A 16248-nucleotide genomic window follows, 5' to 3' on the forward strand; every position below is an offset into this window, starting at 1 on the left:
AAGTCACCCATTTACACACACACTACCCCTACCTACCATATACCCAACCGATAACCGATAACCGATAACAACGCTCTAGTCGTAACCTGTAACTGTTAACTGTTAGTCGATAACACGGCCCATTGTGGTGTTGGTGGTGCACTCACCCCTCACCCCACTCCACAGATTCAAACGTATTTTTGTTATGTATCCTGTATATGTATTGTTAATTATTAATGTCCTTTTTTTTGCCATCACTAGCGTACACGCATGAACATGTCATGACCTGAGCCGCAGGACATTTTCATGCGTGAACGAATCACACATTTCAGTTCCCCTAACCCCCGACCCCACCAGAGAGTGTGCTCCTTTTAATGGGAGCAGAACATAAATCTCCGAGAAATCGATTCTCTTAGAATTGGTAACTGAACCCTACAAAAGAAAATATCAAATAAAAAACCTTCCAATATAAATAAAAATAAACAAACAACAAATCCAATCCACCAATCCAACAATTTACAGGAAACTCGCCCAAGAAACTCTTCTCATGCCAACTCTGCGGTAAGCTCCTTTGCTCAAAAGCCTCGTTGAAGCGTCACATTGCCGACAAGCATGCCGTGCGCCAGGAGGAATATCGCTGCGCCATCTGTGAGCGGGTCTACTGTTCTCGGAACTCCCTAATGACGCACATTTATACGTATCACAAGTCCCGACCCGGCGAAATGGAAATGAAGGACATCAAGCTCTACAATCAATTCAATTCGTCAATCTGAGACATGACACCCTTGCCGGGTCAGCAGCAACAGCAACAGTCTCAGTCTCAAACTCAGCCACAAATTCAGCCACAAAATCAAATGCAAATGCAAATGCAACCACAGTCACCAGCGAAGAAAGCCAATATAAACACGACCATGACCAGCACTAGCTATCACAGCCAGAACCAGACCCAGACCCAGACCCAGACCAATACTGATCAATACCAGCTGCTCATCCAGCAGCGACAGATAATGACACTATACGATTACTATCTGGGTCACAGTCATAGTCATGGCGGTGCCTCTTCGATTGCCACCACGAGCAACTAGGATAGACGTAAACACTCGACTAGAAACTGACCTAGCACCTCAGCTCAAACTTAAAGCAATGCCATTATGTAGTGATATATATACACATCTACCTACCAATTCTATTATACAAGACGATCAAAGAGATAAAGAGAGAGAGCAAGGGAATACGATGAATACGAATACAAATACGAACAATTATTAAGAAATACTAAAAGAAAAAAAAGACATTAGACCTTAAGACGTTAGACCTAAGCTTAGGAGGTAGACTCCTCCTTTTTTAGATTAGCCAGATTACACACACAACTGTACATCGATGTCTTTACCTAACACTTAGTAGTAGTAGACTTGCTGACTTTTTCACAACTCACATGCCTATGGACCAGTATATATACAACTGTTTACACTCTGTGGCCTTCTTTTACCTTATACCTCATACAACGTACTCGGTAGTCAATTTTACAATATTTATATAGAGCTCTCTTTATTTTTCGTGGACGGGATGACGAACCTCGCACACAAGTTGCCTTCTCTAAAACAAACAAATTACCTACGTAACATTTTCACACTCGACACTCTGGACAGAGCTTGAACAGATCATAAAGTGCTTTCTTCCTTAACGTAACACACACAGGAGTGTGCTTACATAATATATAAAGATATATACATATATATATTTAAAAATAGTAGTTGATAAAATGGATGAGATAGATAAAGAATGAATACAGATTGTATTTAAGAACATGGCGTGCGGCTCGGCTTAACATCAGCAAGAAGATGAACAAGGATACACATAGAGCAAGAGATCAAGAGGAATTAAAAAAAAAAAAAAAAAACCGAAAGCATCAAGTACTGCCGTCACACACATCCACAGTATCCCACAGTACAACAGTTGTTGCAACACACTCTCGCCCGCGACTCGGAGCCTGGTTCCACTTGACCTCAACTCGCTGCAGCGTCGACCTTAATTCGCTAGAAGCCACCACCCGCTACCCGCTACCCGCACCCGCTACTCGTTAGTCAGTCCAATATAGAAGATCGCGCGCTTGCTAAAGGTTAGCCCCAAAAAACATCTTACAACTACATTGGTAGCCAAGTATCCGACCATGCGCAGATACGTAGTTAGTACATTACATGCTATCCTCCCACTCTCTACTCGCTCTCAGTCCCTATCTCTTTCTCTCTCTCTACTAGCTATCACTATCTGTCTATATGAGCCAAGTGTTCTGAACTCGGCTCTAATTCTATCTATCTTCCTGCTACTCGCCATTACACTACACTAACGATACCATGGGCGTACTAGCTCGCTCGTCACTACCTCAGCGCTATCTCGATATCTTCTGTACAAAATTGTTTCATCTGCAAAATAGTTGTGTTAGCAGGAAGTGGGCATTGTCAGCCTAGGTCTGCTAATAGCACTCTAATCGTATTTCCCTGCCGCTACTCGTATGTATATTGTAACCATATCTCTTGCCTGCTCTCGCGAACTCCGAACTTGTCTACCCGCTCTTGCTCTCGTTCTCGCCTCTCGCTCTCATTTTCCTCTAGACTCGCCGTAGTTATAGCCTAACTAACTCATGTACAAAGATCATCTGAGACCTGTAAGTACGACCCGCACACCACTCGCTACAGTAGTCGAACTTGTTCTATCTCTGTTTCCTACTCGACTCTCTGTCTCTACTCGCCACACAAACAACAAATATAACCCAACTGCAAAGCTTTTCTTAGCCATTTAACACTAGAAGAGTGCCTCCCGCTTCTTCTCTCTATCTTTCCTCTTTCTTCTCCCGAATTAACCGTAGTAATCTCGCTCCTTCTCCACCTTGATTGACTTGGATAACTTTCAGGGAGGAGATCGAATCACCTGTATAACTAACGATCAGATGCGGAGGTCCCATCACTAACACCTAGCTCCTCTGTTCATCTGATATCCTTTGACCTTCTGCGAACTTCTACTCCTGCCACGCCGCGTTGATTTGGCATCTCTCTTTCCCTCTCTGCGTTTCCAGTACTCTGCAGTATTGTTGTCTCTTTCTGTTCCTGTTCCTCTTTCTCTCTCTTTTACTGTTCACTCTCTGTCCCATCACCCACTGTTCCCGCTCTGATGCAACTGTATAAATAAGCAAGAGTACTACCCACATATGTACAAAGATACTTACATCTATATAAATACTATATAATATGAATATATAAAAGATAATGGATTACGAACGCTGCAACTCCTACAATAGATCTATACATATATAGAAATCATAGAAATCTCAAATATATATCTATAAATCACACAATTTTCGTTTTTTGGTAAGTTTTGCGTCGTCGTCGGGAATTAAAATTGAATTCAGACTCGCCACGCTTTCTCCTTCACGCTCAATCGAGTCGGGGGGCCCCTCAAAACTACTAAACTAACTGCAATTCATTGTTAATCAATCATTTACTTAACGCTTTCGTTCTATTCGAAATAATTCGAAATTTACTCGTAAAAGAAAAGCAACTATTTAAAATAATTAGACACCAAATTGAAATTAAAGCGACGAGTAAATCCTTGCTCACTCGCCATGACACATCTGAAATCCATATTCGAAATGCGATTAGCTTCTAATTTAGACTAATGTTCATTGCTTTACTTTTGATTCTTTGCTCTCTCTCTCTCGCTTGCCTCTCTGCATGTCACTACGCTACACTCGCTTGCCACACAACCCGCCACTCGCCACTCGCTACTCTTCATTTGTCCCCACTCGCTGCTTGCTTGCCTGCATGTGTGTACATTTGCTTGCTAACCCACAACCACATCCTTTTCATCCACATCATCATCAAACACCGCACTCCACACACCACACCCAAACTCACACTCATAGACACACGTACGTGTTGTGATTTGCATGTGTAACTTTTTGTTTGGTTTTTGTAGCGTAACTCTTTCGTACTTGTATCTCGTACCTGTATATATGTACAAAATCGGTTGTTGACTAGCCCTATAAATTTCCCTAAAAAAAAACACACGCCTACGAAGTAGTCACCAGCGTTCAAAGTACAGTTCCGCCGACGCTGCCGAGACAGTACAAGCACAGACATGCATGAACTTCGGCGGTGGGGCCCAGGAGCTCAGCAGCCTCTCTCTATTTAGTAGGACACAGCAGTTAGTAGCCTTAATAGTAGCGATCCTTCTCCGTCATTATCCATACAATAATATGCATATAAAACATATATTAATATTAATAATAATATACAACCAAAAAAAAGAAGTTTCCGTTTCCGCTCCGAGCTGTTTCCGCTTAGCGCGTGTACTGTACATTTATCAAGGAAACAGGACGGCCTAAAGTTGGAAACTGAAGTTTGCCTATATTTATTCTTAACTTTATTCAAAATATATACAAATAAAAATATAAACTTATAATATACTCGAGTATTCCAACTATATAACGCTTTATCTCTACTATTTGCTAGCTACCAAACTTAAATTCAAACTCAAACCTAAACTTAAACTTGAATTTTAACTTGAACTTAAACTCATCTACAACTTAGGCAGTTTTTTTTAGTACTTTAATATATATAGAGCATTCAGCATTATCTATTATATCCTATATATTTTATTTTAAACATCTAAACCTATCTATCCTACCCCGTATTCCTATCCTGGTTGCCCCCGCTCTCTTCCTCTCTTTGGGGGAGAGATGGGTTCGATCCTCCTTAGCCTAGTATCTTCAGCCTAAAAAAAAAAATACTTGCACTTTTATTTTCCATACTTTCTGAAAACATCACCCACCCCAACCACCACAACAACAACAAAAGCAGCAATATAAATATAAAATACTTATATATATATATAAATATAATTATAAATATAAATATATAGAGACCACTAAAGAGTTATCCAAGAGTATACCTCTTCCTAGTACCTCCTTACTAACACCTTCTTTTTCTTTCCCCGGTGCAGGACCGCACAGCATCAGCCGCTCGGCAGCCACATCGCCCACCAGCTCCACATCATCACCGCCCTCACCCACGACGGTGGCTCTCACCTCACCCACCAGTTCGCTAAATGGCAGCCTGGCCGCCGCTGTCTATAGCCTTCATAGTCATGCCGGTCACTTGCATGGCGGACATGGACATGTCCTTGGCTCACCGCCGCGTCCTGGCAGTGTTGGTAGCAGTGTGGGCAGCAATCTCTGCTCCTCATCCACCTCCAACAACAGCAGCAACAACAACAACAACAGCAGTAGCAACCTCAGCAATAGTGGGAGCAACAGCAATGGCTCCTCCAATCCCACCTCCAATGGCAGCAACAGCAACAACAACAACAACAATAATAATAACAATAACAATAACAGTAATAATAATAATAATAATAACAATGGCAACAGTCCAGGCAGTCAGGGAGCAACGGCAACGCAATCGGGAACACCACAATTGCCGCTGCGGATGCCACCACCCACCAGCGGTGGTATCAATGAGCCACAGGAGTGTCCCTATTGCCGTCGCACCTTCTCCTGCTATTACTCGCTGAAGCGGCATTTCCAGGACAAGCACGAGCAGTCGGACACGCTGTATGTGTGCGAGTTCTGTCATCGACGGTATCGCACCAAGAACTCACTGACGACGCACAAGAGTCTGCAACATCGCGGCTCCAGCGGCATGCTGAAGCGGCTGCTCAAGACATCGGCCATCAAACATGGCCTGGTGGGACATGGCGGCGGTCATGGCGGTCATGGCGGCGGTGGCCATCATCCACATCCACATGCGCATGCGCACCATCATCATGCGCTGGCGCATCCCAGGACCAGTCTGTTTGATTTCACCAGCGAGCTGGGACAGCCGCCGCCGGGCATTCAATAGGAGCTAAGTTGGAATGCAATTTTTTAAGATAGATAGAGAGAGAGAGAGGGAGAGGGAGCCTGCCTGGAGAGGATCAGGAGATCAGGCTTAGACCAGCTACACACACTTTGCCCCAAGCAGCAGCAGCAGCCGCAGCAGCAGGAGCGGCAGCAGCGACTCTCTGGCTGGAGTCCATGTCCAGCAGGTCCTGCTGACCCAGTCCTTAATTAAGCTTAGGCATACTTTGGCGTCAACTGTTTTATTATTCTTATTCTTTACCTTACGTAATCATATATATATATATATAACAGATTTTTTTTTGTATTTTTTTTTAATGTATCTTGTATCTTTTATGTGGTAATTTGTAATCTTGTAATCAATTAGTTTATTCGTGCCGCTCCCCCTCTACTTAGTAGTTGGAAGCGCCCTACGCTGCTTCATGTGCAATACCTCAAGGATCGTGTAAATACTTTCGATAAATCATAAAATACCTCTGGAGCTGCACGAGAGTGAAAGCAGGCCACAAAACATATATAAACAAAATACACACAAAACAGCGTGAAGTTGCGTTTAAGGTATATACTTATTAGATTTAAAGTTATGTTTAAACATTAATCACAAAAACTAAAACACAACAACAAAATGGGAAGAGAACGAAGGACTACACACGCACACTTGCAAAAAAAAAGGAGCGAGAGCCGAGCGGATGGAGCATTCAAAAAGAAAAAACTCCTCCAGTACATATCATCTGAATCTGAATCCGAAAGGTATACCCCTCCAAAAAAAAAATTCGAATCTGAGCCCTCATTCCGGTCAGCGCCCGCTCCTACGCTCTACAATTCCCAACTCGTTGGTTTTACTCGCTCAAAACAAACACATACACACAAAAACACAGCAGACTCATAAAAGAAAAACAGACCTCCTTATATATATATTTTTTTTGCTAGTTTTACTTAACTTAAAATTATGTTATCTGCCAACCGTTGCCGGCAAGCAGCGAGACCTAGAGTAAGACAGAGAGAGAGAAAGAGCGAGATGTGTGTAATTTTTTTTTTTTTTTTGTATTGCAAGATAACCTAAATTGTAAATGTAGGACTTTGTATAAGGCTAGAGCTAAGATTAAAGCAAATCTAATGTTAAACATCAAGGAATTCGTTGCAAAGACGACGAGTAACAAGTAACGAGTAACAAGAGCAAAAAAAGCAACAAACAAACAAACAAACAAAAGTAAAACGTTATCAGGGATTAAATATCAAGTATGTAGTAGCAAAGTCTCCTCTTTTTCTACTTATATACACACACACATATACGACGAATAAAGTAACAGAAATTTAAATCATTTATTTTATACAAGTACACATGCATATATCTGCATATAAATGCATTTATATACATGTGTAAGCAAAGAAAAACAATTATACTAAAGTCTATGTATACATGTATATACTTTACAACATTTACCTTTATATGAACCACTCTATATAAATATATATACAGATATCCAGATACACAAACAGGCACACACTGAAGATAAGAAAAAAACAAGATGAGCTGTAGCAACAAACATTTTTTGCAAAGAAACAAAAAACACAAAAAACGAAACAAAACCGTAAAGTAACTCAGTGATTTTTCACCAGCGAAGTACAAATGTTCTGAAATTAAATTTAATAACAAAAAGTGAAAAAACAAAACGAATCGTGAGAGAAAAATATCGTAAGCAAAGCAAAATCAAATATCAGCGAGTAGAGCAGAGACAACACGCTTCAGCACGTCCAGTAAGCAGCGAGTAGCAGCGTGTTGGACTATAACCAGCGAGAATCAGCAAACAGCAAACAGTTGCACTGCCCCAACACACACACACACACTCAGGAGCTAGAACTAGACGTAGAACTGCCACAGTCTGGGCCCCAGGGAGAATGTGATGCTGCCAGTGCAAAATAATAGAGAATTTCAAGTCGATGAGTCGCCAAAGAAGTTAAAGAAGAAACCCATGTTAGTAGTGTGCGGAGGAAGGAGGGAGGAGAATGTGTATCAATTCAATGTCTCAGGAATTTCTTACAAAAATTAAACCAATTTACACCTTATATTATAGCACACATACTTACATACAATACAATATATATGTATATTTATATATATACCTGCAATGGGGCATATCATCATTCGTCATCATCATCATCAACAGCAGTGCGAGATAAGAAAAAAAATAATGAAAACTAGATATTTAGAATAGCAACAGTCGTAGGCGAGTAATTAGTATTCTTTGTGCCATGGAACCCACTCGCTGGCACACATGGAAAGGGGAAGAAAGGAACGGTAGTGGTATAGGGAATGGGAATCAGTTGGTATAGTAGTCAGGTTTCACGAGATCCTCCTATAACCTACCTTATCAGCGTCAGGCGTCAGCGTTCAGGCGAAGTTCCATCCACGATAAAAGCCGGATTAAAGCGTTTTCGTAGTCTTAATTAATTTATTCAGGACCATACAGATACACAGATACAGATAGGGAATATAAGTCGGTAGTTATTCAAACGGAAATGGGAATTTTAAATGGCGTAAAGCGAGTGGCGAGTAGGGAAAAGCGAGTGGCGAGTAGCGAATCGCTAGGATTTTCATGGCATCCGATTTTTTTCTTCTTCCACTTACACGTATTTATGATAAAAACCTTCTACTTTTTTTTTTAATCTAATCTAAGAATTTTATTTTAAACACATTTTGTATTTTTCTCGGACATAAAATTACATTTAACATTTTAGTGTTTAATTTCTAACAAAAAAAAAAAATATATATATATACAATTATTATTAATCTTATTATTATTATTATTATTATTATTATTAATATTATAATTATTATTTTGAGAATTTGAATAACGAATACGAGAAAACGAAAAATAATGCAAATGCTAACTGCAAACAACAACAAATCTGTGATCTTACAAATCTTTGACAAAGTGAAAACAAATTGCATTTTCCTTGTGCGAAATTCCCTTTTGGCTGTTTTTTTATATATAAACTATATATACTTTTTATATATTATGTTAAAACCAACAAAATTTATGTTTAGATACTCAACGACGAAACTGTGAATGCGAAACCTTTGTATTATTTTTTGTGCACTTTTCTTTATACACACGGCGTATACGTATTGTTTATGTATCCAATTAAACCTAAAAAAAAACACACACCTATTCAAAATTATATTGTTTTGGCCAATAAAAAACCACCATCTTTTGAAGCAAAAAACAAAAACAAAACACGATACATTTTGGGAGTTTGATACATAAAGTATATATACTTAAATTATTTAGTTTTAAAGTTTGAAAGTTTTTTTTTAAGTCTTTTGTGTTTGTCGGGAAAAGAACTCAGGAAAGCCGAAACGATTGCTCAGGAAACTACCTCTATAACTATATATAAATATATATATATAGTATTTGTAAGATGCCAAAGTCGATGCCCAAGCCGAGATGCCGATCCCCATTCCCCAATAAAAGGAGAAAACCGAACCACTCCAAACATGGCCAGAATAAACCGAAGCAGATATACATATATTTCATACCATTAATCAGAAGAGAGAGTTTTGAATCATATTAATGTAGTTGATAGCTCTAAAGTTCGTTTAAAGAGATATTCTTAGACATAGAAAACGTATTTGTATGACGCACTATCCCCCACCAACCACCAAGCCCAAGACACACCCACACCCACACCCACAGCCAAACACACACAACCAGAGCTCGTATAGAAAGTCTCCAATGGCTTGTACATTGCAGGCAAATCATGGAAGATTGGTATATGCGGGCTCTGCACACAAGTTAAGCAAAGCAAAAGTGAAGCCTCTTACCCTAAACATATATCTCTTATCAGTTAGCCGGAGTCTGTATCTTACACTCTCTCCCAAGCCATCCAGGGGGAGATTAGTATCAAGATCAGGAGATCAGTATCGGAATAAAGCTAAGAAATTGATGATGGACAAAATGCAACGCATATCACAAAAAAAAAAATTTAAGGGGTTAAAAGCAAAAAGAAAATTAAATTAAATTACTAAATTCAAACAAAAAAAATCACGAATCTTTAGATAATTGAAAATTATTAGTCAAAATTATTTATTATATTATATATATACACATACGATGCAAATACATATATATTGTACATGTGAATATATATAAAGAAAGCAAAAAAAAAAAAACCAAACAAAAAACAAATACATTTCGGAACTATGCTGTTTATTAATTGAACTTTTCGGTATTTAAAACAAAAGAAAATCTGTGATTAACTACAAAATTTAAATTTTTAAAATTAATTGTATATTTATATTTAATTACAAACAAAAAAACAAAACAAACACAACAGTGAAAATCTAAAAAAAATAACATTAAAATAAATACAATGTATATGCGGTGGCATTTCTCAGATACTTTTCACTCAGGAGGCAGACACACACAGATACACCCACACACACACACCCTTCGCCAAAAAAAGCACAACTCATGCAGTATATACATCTGTATATTAGTTATACTTGAAAAGGACACCTGAATGAACATTTAATAATATTACTATTTTTTTTTGTAGGATTTACTAGACATAATATATATATAAAAATATATATAAACATATATATGTATATGTATATCTGTAATTTCGAACACTTTTAAAGTCCGAATTTATTAACAAAAAGAAACGAAAAAGAAAAGCGAAGGCGTACGAATAATGATGTATCTCGTAAAGTCAAGCAAATTACACGTTAGTAAATAAATTGCACAATTAAGAAAACAAGATGAAAATGAAGAAAAAGAAGAAAAACCATTTCATGCATACGAAGCATACATGTATACAAACTAATTGTACATTTTTTTTATTACTAAACAAAAAACAAAAAAAAAAAAACTATTGAAAATCAAACACAACCGCCAAACTCAGAAGTAGCAGTCGGTAGTCGATAGTCGATGTCGATAGACACACATACGCAGGCGTCATCGTCCCACACATTTATTCGCAATGCAGAAAAAAAGATAAGAAAACAAAAGAAAAACACAAGAGTTAAACAAAGCAAAGCAAACCAGAGGGAGTCAGGCGGGAGAGAGGGGTATGCATAAAGGCATAATGGATTGAATTTGCAGACTCAGCAGTGCCGTACTGTGAGCGCACGGCCAGCAGCAAAAACAAGCATCAAACAAAAATATATATATAAATAATATAATTACATGTATACAAAGAGAACACTAATTATTAATAAAAATACAAAAAACAAAAAAACTTGCAATATTTCTACTTGAATTTTCTGGGAGACGGGGCGAGAATAATTGGCAATACCCTACAGCGCGCCAAATGATTCAAATTTGATTACTTCTATATTCAGCCACTCACCCTCCCTGCTCTGAGTGAGGTGTGTCGATTACTCCTATCGATTAGCCAGTATCGCTCTCTTTCTCTCTACTCTCACGCCCACTGAACACATTTCGATTACTCCTATCGATTGCCAGCCTCTATCGCTCTCCCTCCCTCTCATGTGCTCTGCTCTCTCGCTCATCTTGCTCTTGCAGCCAGGGGGTATAAATAGAGGCGCTTACAAATCGGCCGACTCATTTAGTGTGTGACAGTGACAGTGATTAGTGCTAAATTTTAATTATGATTATGTTTTGTTTACTGTGTTAGTTTCATCAGCTGTTGGCCGTCTGGCAACTATCTTATGGCTGCACAGATATTCGATAGTCGCCTATCGCGACTCACTGGCCCAATCGACTACCGATAGTTTTGTGCACAATCATTATTATTTTTTTTTGCTGTGTGGGCGTATATTTTGTGATTATAAAAATTATTTGTAAATAAATACGTGTAGAGAGGAGCAGAGTGCGAGTGCCATGGCCCAGGGTATGCCCAATCAGCCCAAGTTCCTGCCCCGCATCGAGCGGAGTGGCGGCAACTCTTATGTGGCCACCGCCTCTGGCAATCCCTTCGAGACGGACGAAGATGAGGAGATCTTCAGCAGGCACAAGATGGTTTTACGCGTGCCCAGTGACTGCACCGGTGATCTGCAACATTTGACGGTGTCACGGAACTGGCTGGTATGCATCCTGGCCACTGGGGAGCGGACGACGCTGCTGCGCTTCTTTCTGCCGCGTGCGATACCGCCAGGGGGTAAGTACTGCTCCAGAATGATGGTTACCCATTAACTTGAGTTCTTTCTTCCTGCAGAGCTGGCCCTGGAGAAGTATTTGTCCGGATCGGGTTACAAGATAACGAGGATATTCCTTGATCCCACCGGGCACCATCTCATTGTGGCTCTGGTGCCGAGATCCGCTTCCGCCGGCGTTTCACCGGACTTCCTGTACATTCATTGCACTGAGTCGCCGCAGGCCCAGCAACTCAAGGTGCGCCGCATTGAAAAGTTTAAGGATCACGAAATCACTGCCGTCGCCTTCAATCCTTACCATGGCAGCGATGCTACCACCGGCTCCATACTGCTGGGCACCAGTCGTGGCTTGGTTTTTGAAACCGAGCTGAGTCCCGCAATGGAGGGACATGTGCAGCGCAAGCAACTGTACGATTTGGGTCTAGGCAGGCCCAAATATCCCATAACTGGCTTGAAGCTGCTCCGAGTACCCAACAGCAGCAGATACATAGTGGTGGTGACCAGTCCCGAGTGCATCTATACATTCCAAGAGACACTGAAGCCGGAGGAGCGCTCACTGCAGCCCATATTTGCGGGCTATGTCAGTGGAGTGCTGGAACCGCATTGTGAGGAGCGGAAAACCGACCTGACCTATTCGCAGCTACGATTCTTTGCCCCGCCCAATAGCAAGTATCCAAAGCAGTGGGCGTGGCTGTGCGGTGAGGGCTTACGCGTGGGAGAGGTGAGTTTTGCTGAGTCTCTGTGGCATAGATATTAAATAGCCATTGATTACAGCTCTCCATCGAGGGAAATAGCGCCGCCACCCTGCTGGGCAGCACCCTCATCCCCCTGGACTTTGAGAAGGCCAAGCATCTTTCCTACGAGGAGCGCAGACTGAGCATACCCAAGGCCTTTGTGCTAACGGAGTACCATGCCGTGCTCCTCTATGCCGACCATATAAGAGCCATCTGTCTGCTCAACCAGGAGCAGGTCTATCAGGAAGGCTTTGATGAGGCCCGAGTGGGACGTCCCCTGAGCATCGAAAGGGATGAGCTCACGGGCTCCATATACGTGTATACAGCCAGGACGGTCTTCAATCTGAGGGTGACGCGTGAGGAACGCGATGTGTGGCGGATTTACCTGGACAAGGGTCAGTACGAGCTAGCCACTGCCCATGCAGCCGAGAATCCAGAACATTTACAGCTGGTACTGGCCCAGCGAGCGGATGCAGCCTTTGCGGAAGGTTCCTACCAGGTGGCAGCCGATTACTACGCTGAGACAACCAAGTCCTTTGAGGAGGTGTGCCTCAAGTTTATGGTGCTGCCAGATAAAAGACCAATCATTGATTACGTGAAGAAGCGACTCAGTCGACTGACCACCAAAGCACCCAGGCTTGAGCCAGCGGAAATGGAATCAGGGGAGTCTACCGGGGACCAAAGCGATGCCATCAAGGCACTGGTTATCTGGCTGATCGATCTCTATCTCATCCAGATTAACATGCCCGACCAGAACGAAGAATGGCGACGGGCGTGGCAGTCGGAGTACGACGAACTAATGCGCCAGCCCCCGGTCCTTGCCTGCACGCGAGCCAATCGCACGGCTGTTCAGCAATTGATTGCGGAGCACGCTGATCCTCACAATCTGGCACAGTTTGCCATTGCCATCGGTGACTATGACGAGGTGGTGGGACAGCAACTAAAAGCCGAACGCTATACGGAAGCCCTGCAGACCCTAACCAAGCAACGTGAGCCGGAACTCTTCTACAAATACGCACCGGAGCTGATGGCCAAGCTGCCCAAGGCCACTGTGGAGTCCTTGATGTCTCAGGGTTCGCGACTTGACGTGGTAAAGCTAGTGCCCACTTTGATTCAGCTGGAGACGCGCGAGCAGCGGGAGCAGACGACACGGTATCTGGAGTTTGCCGTCTACAAGCTGAATACCACAAACGATGCCATTCATAACTTCCTTTTGCACCTGTACGCCGAGCACGATCCCAAGTCGTTGATGAAGTATCTGGAGATCCAGGGCAGGGACGAAACGCTCGTTCACTATGACATCCATTATGCCCTTAAAGTGTGCACCGATATGGATCGCAAGGAAGCCTGTGTGTTCTTGCAGTGTCTGCTGGAGATGTGGATAACAGCGGTGGAGCTGGCCCTTAAGTTTGACATGAAGCTGGCCAAGGAGACGGCCTCCAGGCCAACGGATAGCGGTATGCGGCGCGCTCTGTGGCTTCGGATAGGTAAGGATACAGTTGAAACTACTTCCTTTTCTTCTTGATAAACATCTTTGGCTTTATTCCTTTAGCCTACCACGACATCAAGGATACCAATGACGTGAAGAAGGCCCTGAATCTGCTCAAGGAGTGCGATTTGCTGCGCATTGAGGATCTTCTGCCCTTCTTTTCCGATTTTGAAAAGATTGATAACTTCAAGGAGGCCATTTGCGATGCTCTTAGGGTGAGTAACCATAGCTTATGCCCTGCTCCTGCTCCTCTTGACACTTTTGACTTATTCGCAGGACTACAATCATCGTATCCAAGAACTGCAGCGTGAAATGGCCGAGACCCAGGAGCAGTCCGATCGTGTGTGCTCCGAGCTGCAACAGGTTCGAAATTACAGCATCAAGTTGACACCGCAGGACTCGTGCACCATCTGCGAAATGATGCTGCTGGTGAAGCCGTTCTTTGCCTTTATATGCGGCCACAAGTTCCACAGTGATTGCCTGGAAAAGCAGGTCCTGCCTATGCTCACCAAGGAGCGAAGTCGCCGGTTGAGCACTCTCAAACAGCAGCTGGAGGCGGAAGTACAGCAGGCGACACAGACGAAGCCCAGTAGCCTGACCAAACAGCAGGCGATGGAGCTGCAGCAGAAGCGAGCGGCATTAAAGACGGAAATCGAGGATATTTTGGCATCGGATTGCTTGTTTTGTGGTCTGCTGATAGACACCATCGATCAGCCATTTGTGGATGATTGGGAGCAGGTGAACGTCGAGTGGGAGTAGCACAGCGACACTTATGTACATATAGAGTATTTATTAATAAACCTACACAGATCACAACGGCACTAATTTCACAGTTTGCTGCTCCTCCTCCTCCTGGATCTTCAGCTCCACCTCCGCCAGGTCAATCGACGATCTGCATGCGCAGCTCATTGCTTATAAATGACATGACCGTATTGAGCACCGCCTGTTGGATGGACGCATTCTGGACAATCAGTGGCAGCAGCATAACCACATCGGTGGGATGAATCTCGGCCACGGCCTTGGACACATGCTCCACCAGTTGCTCGCGCTGTCTATCCGTCAAATCATTCAGTATTACCTCGCCAAGTGGTTTAAAAGTGCCTGTTGCCATGTGGAAGACGCAATAATGATAAGACTGGCGATATTCTGGGGCTCCCAGCTATATAAATATATATAACTTACCGCTGGTCATCTTGTACGCAGCTATGCCACCAGCTGCTCCGCCCACGGCCAGGCCAACGGGACCGAGGAGCATGCCACCCGCAAAGGAGCAGGCGGCACAGATCGCAGCCCCCTTGCCGGACTGCTTAACGGCGACACGGACATTGCGCTCGTCCGCCACAATGGCTATCGCCTCCATCAGCTCCCGCGTATCGATGGGCATTCTCGCTATATCTCTCTGGGCTACGTGGTGTTAATTTCGTAATGTGCGCCTTTGCTTGGGTTAGACTTTGAGCGAAATGTGTCACCACCTCAATCAGACGCGATGTGACGATGTCTGCTTGAGCGACGTTTCTGGTTTTTGCGCGAAACAAATGTTCAACACAACAACATAAACAATAGCGACGTCAGAGAACGGAGAGCGGAAGAAAGAGGTGCAAAAACATACGATTGAGTTAAACAACGGCAAATGGTTCCCGAACGCGCCAGACTAGAGATGCACAAAACTGGATGGAACTATCGCTAATTTCAATACATTTTTTATATCTAAAAATAAAGTTTATTCAGTCTGAAGAAAAGAATTTATAGAAATATTGATATATTGCACTCGGCTTTTATGATTACTTACTTAAATTACAGATAAATTTGTTTATATACAAAAAAAATATTCTCATATCGATAGTTCAAAACAATGCATAAGAAAATATAAATATTTTTTTCCGAAGTTTTTGTCATGCAATTAAATTTGTATGCTACCAATCTATAATTTACACTCCTATAACACCCAAACAAGATATATTTGTTCATTTTGCATGGCAAAAATCATTAACATATTATTATTTTTATATTTTTTAAGATTTGTGCCATTTTA

The 16248-nt window shown here is 42.1% G+C and overlaps 4 protein-coding genes across 6 annotated transcripts in view; 3 read left to right on the forward strand and 1 right to left on the reverse strand.

Moving 5' to 3' along the window:
• br (broad-complex core protein) overlaps positions 1-7691 on the forward strand; it is a 48442-nt gene extending 40751 nt beyond the window's left edge. Inside the window, exon 7 of one of the 2 annotated variants that reach the window (XM_086832798.1) lies at positions 4978-7691. In XM_086832798.1, the coding sequence (XP_086688924.1) occupies positions 4978-5876 (899 nt within the window). In that variant the 3' untranslated portion in view covers positions 5877-7691. Of the gene's footprint in view, positions 1-501; positions 1227-4977 lie in introns of those variants that run through there. The other variant, XM_086832801.1, reaches the window with a different exon arrangement.
• On the forward strand, positions 756-1226 carry LOC147643639 (uncharacterized). The gene has a single exon (XM_086832802.1). The coding sequence runs from the start codon at positions 756-758 to the stop codon at positions 1062-1064; it is 309 nt and encodes a 102-aa protein (XP_086688928.1). The 3' UTR covers positions 1065-1226.
• A 3643-nt stretch (positions 7692-11334) lies between the features above and the next one.
• On the forward strand, positions 11335-15955 carry dor (vacuolar protein sorting-associated protein 18 dor). Of its 2 annotated transcripts, XM_086832803.1 has the most exons (6): positions 11335-11998; positions 12056-12714; positions 12768-14214; positions 14280-14431; positions 14493-14990; positions 15050-15955. In XM_086832803.1, exons 1-5 carry the CDS (start codon positions 11722-11724, stop codon positions 14973-14975), a joined length of 3018 nt encoding a protein of 1005 aa, XP_086688929.1. In that variant the 5' UTR covers positions 11335-11721; the 3' UTR covers positions 14976-14990; positions 15050-15955. The 2 variants fall into 2 exon arrangements, with proteins under 2 accessions (XP_086688929.1, XP_020805891.2); XM_020950232.2 differs by having other exon boundaries at positions 14493-15955.
• LOC110182211 (protein Nazo) lies at positions 14987-15879 on the reverse strand. The gene is made up of 2 exons (XM_020950239.2): positions 15399-15879; positions 14987-15317 (listed from the first exon to the last, which is right to left on the reverse strand). Exons 1-2 carry the CDS (start codon positions 15598-15600, stop codon positions 15097-15099), a joined length of 423 nt encoding a protein of 140 aa, XP_020805898.1. The 5' UTR covers positions 15601-15879; the 3' UTR covers positions 14987-15096.
• Positions 15956-16248: the final 293 nt, after the last annotated feature.

The sequence above is a fragment of the Drosophila serrata genome, unplaced genomic scaffold, assembly GCF_035046125.1.
Source record: "Drosophila serrata isolate PLE 108 unplaced genomic scaffold, ASM3504612v1 contig_251, whole genome shotgun sequence".
Lineage (NCBI taxonomy): Eukaryota > Metazoa > Arthropoda > Insecta > Diptera > Drosophilidae > Drosophila > Drosophila serrata.

Excerpts from the sequence above, each read along its gene's own strand:
- LOC147643639 (XM_086832802.1), top strand. The coding sequence starts at position 756 with ATGACACCCTTGCCGGGTCAGCAGCAACAGCAACAGTCTCAGTCTCAA.
- dor (XM_020950232.2), top strand. The coding sequence starts at position 11,722 with ATGGCCCAGGGTATGCCCAATCAGCCCAAGTTCCTGCCCCGCATCGAG. Across the intron at positions 11,999-12,055 it reads GCGTGCGATACCGCCAGGGG|AGCTGGCCCTGGAGAAGTAT; the intron begins GTAAGTACTGCT and ends TTCTTCCTGCAG. Across the intron at positions 12,715-12,767 it reads AGGGCTTACGCGTGGGAGAG|CTCTCCATCGAGGGAAATAG; the intron begins GTGAGTTTTGCT and ends CATTGATTACAG.
- LOC110182211 (XM_020950239.2), bottom strand. The coding sequence starts at position 15,600 with ATGCCCATCGATACGCGGGAGCTGATGGAGGCGATAGCCATTGTGGCG. Across the intron at positions 15,318-15,398 it reads TGCGTACAAGATGACCAGCG|GCACTTTTAAACCACTTGGC; the intron begins GTAAGTTATATA and ends ACATGGCAACAG.